Genomic DNA, 12,870 nt, shown 5'->3' with positions numbered 1-12,870 from the left:
TATATATACACACACATATATACTAACCACCTTGCCCTGAAGTTCCTTTTCTGCATAGCAGAAAGGACGCAGCAGCTTAGGAAGTACTTGGCACCTGCAGTCAGCCATGACAAGCTAAAACTCATGGTCTGGGTTTGTGTATTTTAGAAAATGCACTTGGAAGATAGGAAATATGTCAAAAGAAGGCTACCTGTTTAAGTTTAGGTGCTTTGACATGAATTATTGTACTCTGCAAGCTAGTATTTCAGCCTGTTATTTTAATTCTGTCCTAGACTCACATTTTTTGGTGCATCCTGTACCTAGAATCAGGGTGGAGCACCTTTAACCAGCACGTAGCTGGTTGAGGTGAGTCTCCCCTTCACCTCTAGGTGGCAGCGACAGCATTCAGAAACGTGGTCATAAAAGATTTCTGAGCTTGAGCGTGAGTAACACCGGAGGCTACTAAAGCGCCATGGTTCTGGACGCTTCTTCCTTGGAAAGGAGGGGGAGACTAAAATCTTCCTCAGTTTTTAGATGAAGGGCTGAACCAGGCATCTGAGCACACCCTGCCTTCTAGCCCTAATCAGCTTTTCATAGGCGGGCAGTTTGTAGACACATGTGCTCTCAGACTTTGAATTATAGGTTTAAAAGCTGAGTCCCCATACTATGTAGACCAAAAAGAAGGTAAAAGATACCCTTTCCTTCTGCTCAGGTGTATAAGGTGCTGAGGGTCTTCCATTTGGTAAGCTGAGATACCTGAGCTTACCCTCTTGTCTAGCATGAGATTCTCCACCCTATTCCCTCCCTCCATCCTCACCCCATCTTGCCTCCTGTGCTCTTCTCAGGACCTGATTCTGTCCCACCACAAATTGAACTTCTTAAATAGGGAAAAGACCTCAAGGTTACACCCACTGTGTCTCAAGGATATCATACCAGCATGTTCTGCGTATTACTCCAAAGACATTGCACTCACGGTATCAGCAGCCCTCTCTATTGGTAAAATTTAGCGTAGCTTTAAGGCCGCAGTGGTTCAGATAGGAGATGAGAGCACTAACAACATTCATCATAGAATTTGCTGTAGATAACGTGAGTGCTTTGGCTACCGGGTGTGTGTTTGAAGTCAGAATCCACTGAATTGAGTAACTGTCTTCTCTTGCCTCCAGCAGGAACTGTGTGTGTGTATGTGTGGGTGTGTGTGTACTTTTTTTTAATGGATGCTTTTTTTCCCCCCAGAATAATTTGGAAGACAGTTTTTAAAAAAACTCAGACCAAATGGAACCAAATAATAGGACTGACTGTTCAGGGCTTTGGCTCAGTTAATCTAAAAGTATAGGTGAATATCAAAGCTTTCCACAAGGACGGTGCAGTATGACAGGCTGTTCGCGAGGCCCGCGAGGCTCCGCGTCTGTATACAGCAACTTCCATGTGCCCAGGTTCCCGTGTCTTAATTCACTGTGTATCTTGGCATTCATCTGCTTCTTTTTAATCCTCAGACTCTGCTCAACGGTGTCATTACATTCAACAATAGTCTATAGCGTCTTCAGATCTGCAGCCTCTGGTAATTTGGGGTCACGTGTGTTTTCTGTAGACCTCACTGAAGATAATCAGTTTGGGATGAGATCACTAGGCCATTTTACTTTGAGGCTCGACAAGAAAAACCATAATTTTTCCTAAAGAGAAAGCACTGGCAGCATATATAATTGGCTTCCTCTTTAGAAAAGAAGGGCCTTCTCCTGTGTCACTTCTGTTTTGGGCCTCAAATTAATGCTTAGGAGACAAAGATGAAGTTCATTTCACAAGACTGCTTTGTGAACTAAATATTTTGTGTCAATTCTTGACCTTTTTAAACTTATTAAGAAAAAGACCAGAAATAATTTCTTTTTAGATTAATAATTTCCAGTTGTCCTTGTTGTCTTATTAACAAAGGAAAACTGTCGTTCTTTTCTTATACATGGGCAAAATATGGAGATGTCTTCTAAAAAATTGTGTTCCTCGTATTTGGGCCCAGTATTTTTGCCCCAAAGGCCCACCCTACTTTTGAGTTTGACAAGTGTGTTCCTGCTTTGTACCAGCAGGGGACGCTCAGTTTCTAGAGAGGGGTACCATTCTCTACCAAAATGGTGTAGCTGCTTTTTCTTGTCAGAGGTGGGATCCAAAAAGACTTTGTCCTGGATTTTACAGTTTTAGGTGGATCCAGTACGTGGTCTAAATGATTTGACGAGGTTTTGAGACAGAGGTAATTGCCAAATTTTTCACTGCAACAGGAAAAATAAAAAGTTAAAAGAAATTAAAACAAAATTGACTTGAAAACCAAATGTGTTGTCAGTCACCCAAAGATAGGTAGCACTGGCAACGGGGGGGGGGGGCAGTGAAGGTGCCCGTCCACAGCACTGGAGACTCCCATCCACACTGGGAGGTGGGAGGCGGGGACAGTGAGAAGGTCCCACTCTGGATCTGCCTTTCTTCGGCCTTAGCCGTATTATTCAGTGGAAATTCAGAAAAGACCCCAAAGCATTTGTAATGCCTTTCCCTTCTTCCCCACCCCCAGTTCCTCCTTCAGTAGCCTTACTTGCTAATTAACACTGGCTCCGCAGGGATATTTACCTTTTCTCTGCTGGATTCCTGTGGTTTTGAAAGAATTCAGGTACTTGTTGGTTGCCAAGGAATTCAGATTACCTCACAGGCTGCGCACTGTCCAGAATCTCTGCCACAGCAGCGAGGGGGGCGGGGGGCTGTAGAGACAGCAACGAGGGGAAGAAAACCCTCTCCAGTGCTCATTGTCACCCTCCCTGGCAGGCCTTTGCTGTTTGTGAAGTTTGAGTCATTTCTGGCTCGGAACACGGGGGATCAGGCTGGTAATCCCCTCCCAGACGGCTCTGTGGGGCGCTGCCGCGTCACTGCAGTGCTCTGGCAGTCTCCGGCCTGCAGCTGCTTGACAGCAGATCAGAGAGCTCTTGGGCCTCTTGTTCTCTTCCATCAGATTTTTCTGGGTCAGGCCAGGATGAAACCCAGTGGCTCCTGGCAAGGCCGCCTTGAGGTGCCGTCTCTTCATCCTCCGAACCTTTCTGGCTTGGAATGGCTACACCTGCTGAAAGAGAACTCAGGTGCCACAGCCAGGGTCTCCTCGGGGCCGGCCTCCTCTGTCCTTTGTACGTTTGAACTGAAGATTTGTTAGATGATGCGACTGTCAAAGGGGAGGGGCTGACTGCGCTGCCCTTCCTCCAGATTATCTATGACTCTGGCTGTGGTGCCGTCTCTATGAAGAACAACATGGGTTTTGAATGGAGGAAGAGAGTTTAAAGGATTCCACGAAGTCTGTGCTTTCCTCCCTCTGTTGGTTCCACACTGGTGACGTTGCCAGGACAAGCAACTCAGGTGCAGTTTCAGTTCATGCTTATCCGGTACCTTCTATGTGCCTAACACGGGACCCGTTGCCACAGACACTCAAGAGTTTTAGACAGATTGTTACCGTTGTCTCCGTTCTCATTGAGGAACTTTAGAAAGCAAAAAGGAAATGTAGCTTTTGACTTAAGAATTCATTGTCAGAATAAAGATTATATGTTTCAGTGTGGTTTAAAAAAAGGCATGTACTTGTCCATTCATCGGTGGGCTGAGAAATAGTACAGAGTTTCAGATTTGGCAAAGAAGTAGAGGCTACCGCCCCCCTTTTTTTTTTGGTTTAAAGGTCAAGGCTATGAAATTCTGTCATTAGAGCTTTTTCTAAATCTTGATTTCATTAGGAGGGAGATTCAAGACTCAATTCATCACTTCGATTTCAGTATGTGCTAGGATCAGTATTTGCAAACGTGGTCCTGGGGTGACTGGTAGAGAATTACCTCTTTTAGGTTGTGGCTAATAAAGAGCTTGCGTTGAAGCTTTCAGACCTGAACGGGTTGAAATCTGATATGCGAAGGTCTAAATTAGGGCTCACAAACCTAAAGACTCACAAGGACATTCACTGAGAGCGAGTGTGAGTAGGGGGAGGGGCAGAGGGAGAGAGAATCTCAAGCTGACTCGGGGCTCCATCTCACGACCCTGAGATCATGACCTGAGCCCAAATCAAGAGTTGGATGCTTAACCTACTGAGCCACCCAGGTGCCCCCAAAATCTAGATTTTTATTGAGACACTCACTTCTGTTTTTAGACTTTGAATTTTGAAACCATTTCAGACTTCTAGAAAAGCTGTAAAAATAGAGTTACCTTTTACCTTGCATGTAGAGATCTCATTCAGATTTTGCCATTTGCCCTAATAATGTTCTCTGTAACAGATGGATCTGATCCAGGATCATATGGTCTATTTAGTTGTCATGTGTCTTTAGTCCCCTTTGGTCTGGAACAGTTCCCTCAGTCTTCCCATGACTTTTATGACCTCAGCATTTGTGAGGATTACAGGCCATTTTTTAGAATGTTCCTCAGTTGGAGTTATCTGATATTTTTTCATGAGTAGACCCAGGTGATGTATTTTTGGCCAGAATACCACAGAAGCGATGCTGTTGTGGTTGCATTCTGTCTGATGGCACACAATAACCGTTCATTGGTGTTTGACCGCTTGATTAAGGTGACATCGGCCAGATTTGTCTGCTGTAAAATTACTTTGTTTTCCCCTCTGTCATTAGTAAGTATCTTCAGAGGAGATTTTGAGACCATGTAAAATCTCATTCCTCATCAAGTTTTTCAGTGATTTAACTCTCCATTGATGTTTCTTGCCTGAATTATTACTGTGACAGTTGCCAAAGGACGATTTTCTAATTCCATTATTCCTTTTCCTTTTATTATTTGGCATTTCACTCCAAGGAAGAGCTGTCTCTTCTCTCTATTTATTCATTTATTTATTTATACCAGTGGGGACTCAAGGATTCCTGTTTTATTTAATGGGTTACAATCCTTTATTATCAGGATTTATTTTGACATGATACTGTCTCAGATTTGGTCGATGGGAACCCCTGTAAGCTGGCTTTTGTGTCCTCTCATTTCTTTGAGCACAAGATGTTTCAGGCTCCGCTTGTTCTTTCTCTGCCCCAGCTCTGGAATCAACCATTTTCTCCAAAGGGAATTGATTGCTTTTAATGGAGAATAGCATTTAGAAGTCAAGATGCAAGAGCCAGATAAGCTCATTGCTCTGGGATATCTCTGCTTTCAGGTCCTTGAAATGGGCAGACCTAGGAAATCTATACTTGTATATATGTACATATACACATACACACATCGACATCTATATTTATTTTTATATTTTCCCCCATATATTGAAAAGCAGGAATTTATTCTAATATCTCCAATTCTCCTTCAAAACCACAGGGTTCGTTCTAGATTTTCCCGTTCCTTGTTTTTTATCTCTCTTCTCCAACAGTGAGAAATCTGACTCCCATTATTTTCAGCATATTAATTTACTCAATTCCCTTGTGTGTAGCCAATCTCTGGACCTCCTTGGCCACTGCCCCACTCAGATACCCTCCTTGTGTGGACTCTGACCCCTGTGGGCCCGCCACCCTGCACCGATAACCTCTGTGGGCTGCCTTCCTATCCTGTCCACCATCTTACTCCATTAAGTCCTGGCTGCAGGAAGGAAGGTCTAATTTTTAAATGCTGGCCAAGTCATTCAAGTTTTGTTGTGTGGGTTTTTTTTTTTTTTAACAGTTTGTGGGTAAATCAGAACTTGATTAGTAGGTTGGTAGGACCTCTGGTCTAGATGATATGAAGGAAATGTTGGGAACTGTTGACCAGAGATGAACGTGGTCTGTTTAATAGGGGCTTCAGTGAGAACCCTAATATCTTTCTGACTTAGGAGGGAAGATGAGCATGCATACCTTCGTGGCCTTCTACATTCCCCGTGGGGCTACGCGAAATAAAGAGTGTAGCTTTGGGCTCTTTTATAACTTTCCGTTGAGCCTAACTTTTTTGTTTTTGTTTTCTCTGTTTCTTACTTCTTTCTGCTTTTTACTCTCTTTAGAAGCCCACTCTGTGACACTAATAATCTTGTCCTTGCTGGAGTTCAGAATATAAATTCCGCAGTGAAAAGGAAGATTAGGACGAAGAAACCTTACTTGTTAGAGATGCAGCCCTATTGAAAAACAGGGTGTAGAAATGACAGATGTGTGAAGTACCAGGTTACCCAACCGCCAGGCTCTTGCCAGTCTTTTGTTGTTGTCAACCAAGTGAGATCAGGTCCTCATATCAAGGAGAGATGAAAACCCTCTTTCTCTGAAGCAGAACCTTTTCCCTCCCTCTAGATCATTATTCTTTTGGCGGAGAGGATGGCAGGAGGTATGTCACTGTGAGGTAATGTCTGGGTGAGGCAGGCAGCCCCCGTGGGTCCTCTTTGCATTTCATAAGAATTCAGAGAATGGCAGTCTCCCACTTGATTGGAGAATGTCTATAGAAGGAAGATCGGGGTGCTTAGGTAAGGTTTACTTACCGTAGAGTGACATGGTTGGAAGTTAGGTGATAACTACTGGAAGTTTCTGAAAAGTCAGAGGTCCTTCTCACGCACAGACATAATGGTCATCAAACCCCTGTGCCTTAGCCATACATGCCTGGTCAGCATTTTCTCTTTGTCCACATCCTTCTTCCTGTCCTCATGTTTGTTTATTTTAATTTTGGGGCTTTTGGGGTTGTTTTTTACTTCTCTTTCTCTGGCTTTCATATATTTCTAGTACAGGGAATTAGGAAGCGGATAGTGGGTGGGTGAGAAGAAATAGAGAAGAGGAACATTTTTAAACGCTGCCCTTTAATGTGGTAGAAATTCATGTTGACTTCATAGTCTGAGTAAGCATATGTAAATAATTTGTAAATCATATGAAAATAAACTTGTGGCCTTCCAGGATTTTTTTTCACACACTCGGATGTGCCTCTTGGGAAAACCACTTTAGCGAAGGGTGATACGGTTATAGTGGTATGTAAACAGGGGCTGATATTTACCATAACCATTCGACTCGAGTGTCCTTTTGTTGATGTTGAGCATCACTGGAAAGTTTTCTCTCTCCCTGCTTACTTCCTTCAGAGGCACGTATGTTTTATACTTTGGTCTTCCTTTGACAATAGTCCAGGGTATCGGATTGCGGCTCTGTTTTCAGTAGGCTCCGTGTTTAATCCCTCTGTCTTTTGCCTTCATTCCAAATTCAGGAGTTAGTCTCTTACACTGTGCTCATATTTCTGCTGTTCTTGCAGACCTCGGCTTTGTGTGCTAGTAACGCTGCCGTTATTACTTCTTAAAATGAACTGTATAGATTGGTTCCGGTATTTCGACAGATGAGTTTTAAATCTATACAATGTTATGCTGACAGTTTTTTCTTTTTGCTTGATGCTCTTCATAGAATGCCATGGTGCCAGGCACTGTGTAGGTACCCACTAGATGTTTCTTGACTGGCTAACGCCCCGTCATCCACAGCACCCCACACGCAACTTCCCAGGCATGGGTAACTCTGTTTTCATTTTCCCCCCTTCCTATTGGTCTAAGGTTCTATAAGAGAAGCAGCATCTTGTGTTTAAGAACAGGTGTTGTGGAGTCAGTGTGTGAGGGGGGTATTTATGAATTTATTAAAGTTACGTTCTTTGAACTTAATGGTACTTATGGAAATGCAGTGCAGTGTTAGAACAGCCACTTCTGCAGACGGCAATATTGAGAGTGGGAAAATAATTCAACATAGGGAGAAATGATTGTTTCAACGTTTAACCAGATGTATATGGAACAACAGCATTGTGACTAAGAGCATGGGTTTTAGTCGGACAGCCTTGGTTTTGATTCTGGCTGTGCTACTTTTTTTTTTCTTTTTTTTTAAAGTTTTTATTTAAATTCCAGCTAGTTAACATACAGTGTAATATTAGTTTCAGGTGTACAATATAGTGATTTAACACTTCCATAAAATACTTGGTGCTCATCACAAGTGCACTCCTTAATCTCTCTCTTCCCCCCTCACTTCACTGTGTAGAAGTTTTTTATCTTGATGTAGTCCCAGTAGTTTATTTTTGCTTTTGTTTCCCTTGCCTCAGAAGACATACCTAGAAGAAGTTGCTACGGCCCATGTCAAAGAAGTTACTGCCTGTGTTTTCTTCTAGGATGATTTTTATGGTTTCAGGTCTCACATTTAGGTCTTTAATCCATTTTGAATTTATTATTGTGTAGGATGGAGGAAAGTGGTCCAATTTCATTCTTTCGCATGTGGCTATCCAGTTTTCCCAATACCATTCGTTGAAGAGACTGTCTTTTTCCCATTGGATATTCTTTCCTGCTTTGTCAAAGATTAGATGACCATATAGTTGTGAGTTCATTTCTGGGTTTTCTATTCTGTTCTACTCATCTATCTATGTATGTATTTTTTGTGCCAGTACCATACTGTTTTGATTACTACAGTTTGTAATATAACTTGAAGTCTGGACTTTACATCAAAAACTTGGGATGTACTGTATGGTGACTAACATAACATAATAAAAAATTTTATTAAAAAATATATATATAACTTGAAGTCTGGAATTGTAATGCCTCCAGCTTTGCTTTGCTTTTTCAAGATTGCTTTGGTTATTTCGGGTCTTTTGTGGTTCCGTACAAATTTTAGAATTATTTGTTCTAGCTCTGCAAAAATGCTGTTGGTATTTTGATAGGGATTGTATTAAATGTGTAGATGGCTTTGGGTAGTATAGACATTTTAACAATATTTTGTCCTTCCAGTCCATGAGCATGGAATGTCTTTCCATTTCTTTGTGTCCTCTTCAGTTTCTTTCCTAATTGGTCTATAGTTTTCAGAGTACAGATCTTTCAGCTCTTTGATTAGGCTTATTCCTAAGCATTTTATTGGTTTTGGTGTAATTGTAAACGGGATTGATTCCTTAGTTTCTCTTTCTGCTGCTGCTTTGTTGGTATTCTGTATGTTGATTTTGTATCCCGCGACTTTACGGAATTTATCAGTTGTAGGAATTTTTTTGGTGGAGTCTCTTGGGTTTTCTAGATATAGTATCATGTCATGTGCAAATAGTGAAAGTTTTACCTCTTCCTTGCCAATCTGGATGCCTTTTATTTCTTTTTTTTGTGTGATTGCTGTGGCTGGGACTTCCAGTACTGTGTTGAATAAAAGTGGTGACAGTGGACACCCTTGTCTTTTTCCTGATCTTAGCGGAAAAGCTCTCAGTTTTTCCCCATTGAAGATGATGTTAACTGTGGGTTTTTTCATATATGGCCTTTATTATGTTGAGATATATTTCCCCCTAAGCCTGCTTTGTGGAGAGTTTTTATCAAGAATGGATATTGTACTTTGTTAGTGTAATTTTGGGCAAATTACTTAATCTTTCTAGGTTACATTTTAGTTTTTATATCTACTTTAAAAATGAGATACAATATTATCTACTTCAGAGACTTGCTTTAAGCAATGAATTAAATATTATATACGAAGCACCATAGGAATAAGCACTTATCAGGCACTCATTATTTATTAATGATGTCACCCTCCTTTTATTAATATCACATTGATCCTGAGTTCTAGCCTGCATTTCCTTGAAACCCTGCTCCTGACTTTTAACTTATGTCCTTTCTATCAGGTTTGCAACTGTGCGATATGATCAAGGAGCCAAGAACATTCGGAACCAGTTCATGCATCTGACAAACTACAGTGTGAATAAGAAGAGTGGAGACTATGTCAGGTACTGGCTACATCTGAGCCAGGAGCCAGAGAAGTCCGTTGCACTTGCGGGTGTTGTGGGTGTGGGAAGTCAGCTCGTTGTCCTACATTTATCTCCACGTAATCTATGGGAAGCCGTCTGTCATTTAGCACATTTAGCTGCTGCTTCTCCATTGCTTGCCCTCCCTGTTACAGTGTCACCTTTCTCTACCAAAATATGCCTTCCCAAATTTCGTCTTCACTGTCTTTCCTCACTTGACCTACAGGTGGGAATTTAATAGGCATATGGAACTTTTTAGAAGTCAAGAAATGAGGCTATTTCAGCACTTGGCAAAATGTATCAAAAGCTTTAAAAATATTGGTACCCTTTGACCCAGCATTTCCATTTCTAGGAACTTAACCTTAAGAAATAACAAGAGATGTGTGCACAAGATCAGAGAGAAGAATGTTCATGACTGTACATTGTCAGGTGGAAAAAACAGGTTGCCAGACACTGCTTGCAGTCTAATTTCTGTTTTGAATATATAAGATAACTAAAGCTGTTTATGTTTGCCGAGGGGGAGGAAATGGAAACTAGAGGGATATATACTAAAATGTTAGCAGTGCTTAACTTTGGTGGACAGGATTATGGGCGGGTGACTTCTGTTTTCTTCTCCGTGCTTTTATGTATTTCCTAAATTTTTCTGAAGTAAATACTTGTATGATTGGGGGGAAAAAGTTAGGAATAAATTAAATGAAGAAAGAAATGAGGCCATCTCAGAAAAGGATTCAGTGGAAGGGAGTACCAGCCCAGCTGTGTGGAAATATTCCTTCTGCTCTGTTTTCTTTCATCCTGATAATTTTGCCAGAAAGTGGAAAAATAAAAAAGAAACCCAAACAGTTACTTTCTACTCAGACTAAAAATAGGTGTCTAGAAGGTCCAAGGAAAGAAAGAAAAGAATCTGGAAGTGATGGCATAGTTGCCAAAGCTCTATAGATTTCACAGAGTGTCCTGTGACCAGTGTTTGGAATGGTTGAAGATATCATATCCTTCACTCTGGAAGATGAGCAGACATGCAGCTGGTGGGTGCTGGGCTGGTGGTAGGGAATGAGGGCGCAGCTTTGAAACACGGATTCCCTATAGCTGGCCCTTCCAGTGGTCATGGCAGTGTGCCCCCTCTGCCGGTCTGCTGTGCCAGCTGTGGGGTACTTCGTCGCTTTTATTGTTGCTCCCGTGCGTTCTCCCTTCAGCGACAGCTCAGAAAGTATCAAAAAAAGCTGTGTCTACCACTAAAGAGGAGGGAGCTTGCTTCAGATGCTACCACCGTCTCGTGCTGGTTAGCTCATTAAGATGCTACACCACATAAGCTCGCTAGCCCGCCCAGACTCAGTTCTGATCCCAAAATGGCATTACAAGTTCTTCTGTGGGCTCATGTGACGTTTACCACAAAGGCTAGGTTAGTATCTCTGCACATTTCCCTCTATTAATGTATTGTAACCACTCTTAAGTTGTTCACATTCTTTCACACATTTCTTCCACCCTTTCGTGATACTTAATTGTTTGCTTGAGGAAGAATTTGCTGCCTTCTCCCCTCCCCGCCTCAATAAGGGAAGCCATATACATTTTCATTTCAATGATAGATAGGGATACATGACAAAAAGGACCAAGAAAAGTTGCTGAGTGGAGGTCAGCAAAGGGAATGTTTTCCTAAAGATTAAAAGGACAAGTATTTGTAAAAAATCTGATTTCCACAGCCAGCCCTATTTGCATGTGTGACCTTGATCCATTCCTCTGTTTTAGCTGTGATGATCCCGAGGTGGAGGATTATGGGAACAAATGGAGCATGAGTGCCATGCTTAGGTATCTGAAACAGGAAGGCAGAGATACAACTGGTGAGTACCAGACCTTTCTCCTTGTTGACCTCTCTTCTCTGTGTAACCTGCCCTGGCCTCTCAGCATGAGTCACCCTCTTTAGTTCTGACAGTGTCGCTGAGACATCTGATGGGGTCATTGGTGGTGGTGTCAGGTTTTCCTGCCCTGTCCAAGATGGAGAACAGGCCTTCCATGAGCCCGGAAATCCCTTTTCTTGTTTCTAGTTTGGAAGGCACAACTTTTTCCTTTAGCCTTTAGTAAATTAATCCTTCTTGAGCGTTGAACTGCAAACTGAAATACTTTCTCCATATTGGCCCTGAGTGCAAATTTGTCCAAGTTAATCTCTCTCATTCATGTTGCTGAATTGGAGAATGAGCAGTGTTGAATATGAGTACAGGGCTTGGCATCAAAATGGACACAATTGCTGAGCCTTGAGCGGAGTGGGAAGCGCGCAGAAGGCTAAGGGAAGGGTGAGAGGAGAAGGGTGAGAGGAGAAGGCTGAGAAGGGAGGAGCAAGGCTTCTTTTCCATTCCATGTTTATCTTTTGACATAGCAGGCCACTTGAGTACAGTCCCCAGCACCTACGTTCTGGACTGTGTCCGCTTATTCACAGATACGCCTTCTCCTGGAGTACCTATTTGTATGACTGCCACCTAGAGACTTTTTGGAATGAGCACACGTGCTTTTATAATCACACTGTGTTCTGGAATCCGGTCTTTATATTCCATGCATTATAGTGTTTCTTCCTTCTTCTTCTTCTTCTTCTTCTTCTGCTGCTGCTGCTGCTTTTTCTTCTTCTTCTTCTTCTTTTTTTTTTTTTTGTAGCGTTGATGGCCCATGTGGAAGACCTGATTATTAAGACTATAATCTCTGCTGAACTAGCTATTGCTACAGCCTGTAAAACCTTTGTTCCTCACCGCAGCAGTTGTTTTGGTAAGGAGACTCAAGAAGCTTACTATGTTGTATGCAAAGGGACTGGGGAAGCTGGGATGGGATCCCGGGGGTAGAGAGGCTTAGTGATTCTACAGGAGTAAGAGGTGTGTGGCAGACTTTTCTTTCTAGGCTCACATAGCACATGAGGGTCCCACTAAGAGGTCAGTGGTGAGTTTACTTGGAGGTCCCCTGAGGACTCACTAGCTTTCTGTGTGGGAAGCAGGGATTGGAACTAAAGTATGGGTCTCTTTGTCAGAGTGCAATCAGAAAAAGCCTGCAATGGACTGTAGAGGAATCCAGCTCTAACAAATATATTCCAGAGCTCCTTGGCAGCCAGACTGGGAACCGTTCCAAGAAGCTCTGGCTGGTACCAGTATGTGCTTTCTCCCAGTTTCCAATGACTCCTCCTTTTTGTTTTAGTATTCTTTCTAGTGGGTTTCTCCCCGCACTTCTCTTTCTTCTCCTCCTCTTCCTCCTTCCCCCCTCCCCTTTTCTCCCACC

The 12,870-nt window shown here is 42.4% G+C and overlaps 1 protein-coding gene across 15 annotated transcripts in view; it reads left to right on the top strand.

Moving 5' to 3' along the window:
- Positions 1-12,870, top strand: part of TTLL5 (tubulin tyrosine ligase like 5) — a 278,708-nt gene that overhangs the window by 43,842 nt on the left and 221,996 nt on the right. For 14 of the 15 annotated variants that reach the window (XM_040641619.1, XM_040641627.1, XM_040641626.1 and 11 more), the window contains exons 10-12: positions 9,505-9,606; positions 11,365-11,456; positions 12,262-12,369. In XM_040641619.1, the coding sequence (XP_040497553.1) occupies positions 9,505-9,606; positions 11,365-11,456; positions 12,262-12,369 (302 nt within the window). The remainder of the gene's footprint in view (positions 1-9,504; positions 9,607-11,364; positions 11,457-12,261; positions 12,370-12,870) is intronic. The other variant, XM_040641628.1, reaches the window with a different exon arrangement.

This window comes from Ursus maritimus, unplaced genomic scaffold (assembly GCF_017311325.1).
Source record: "Ursus maritimus isolate PB19 unplaced genomic scaffold, ASM1731132v1 scaffold_25, whole genome shotgun sequence".
NCBI classification, from domain to species: Eukaryota; Metazoa; Chordata; class Mammalia; order Carnivora; family Ursidae; genus Ursus; species Ursus maritimus.
The sequence above is the reverse complement of the archived record's forward strand: the minus strand, read 5'-3'. Positions and strand labels throughout refer to the sequence as shown.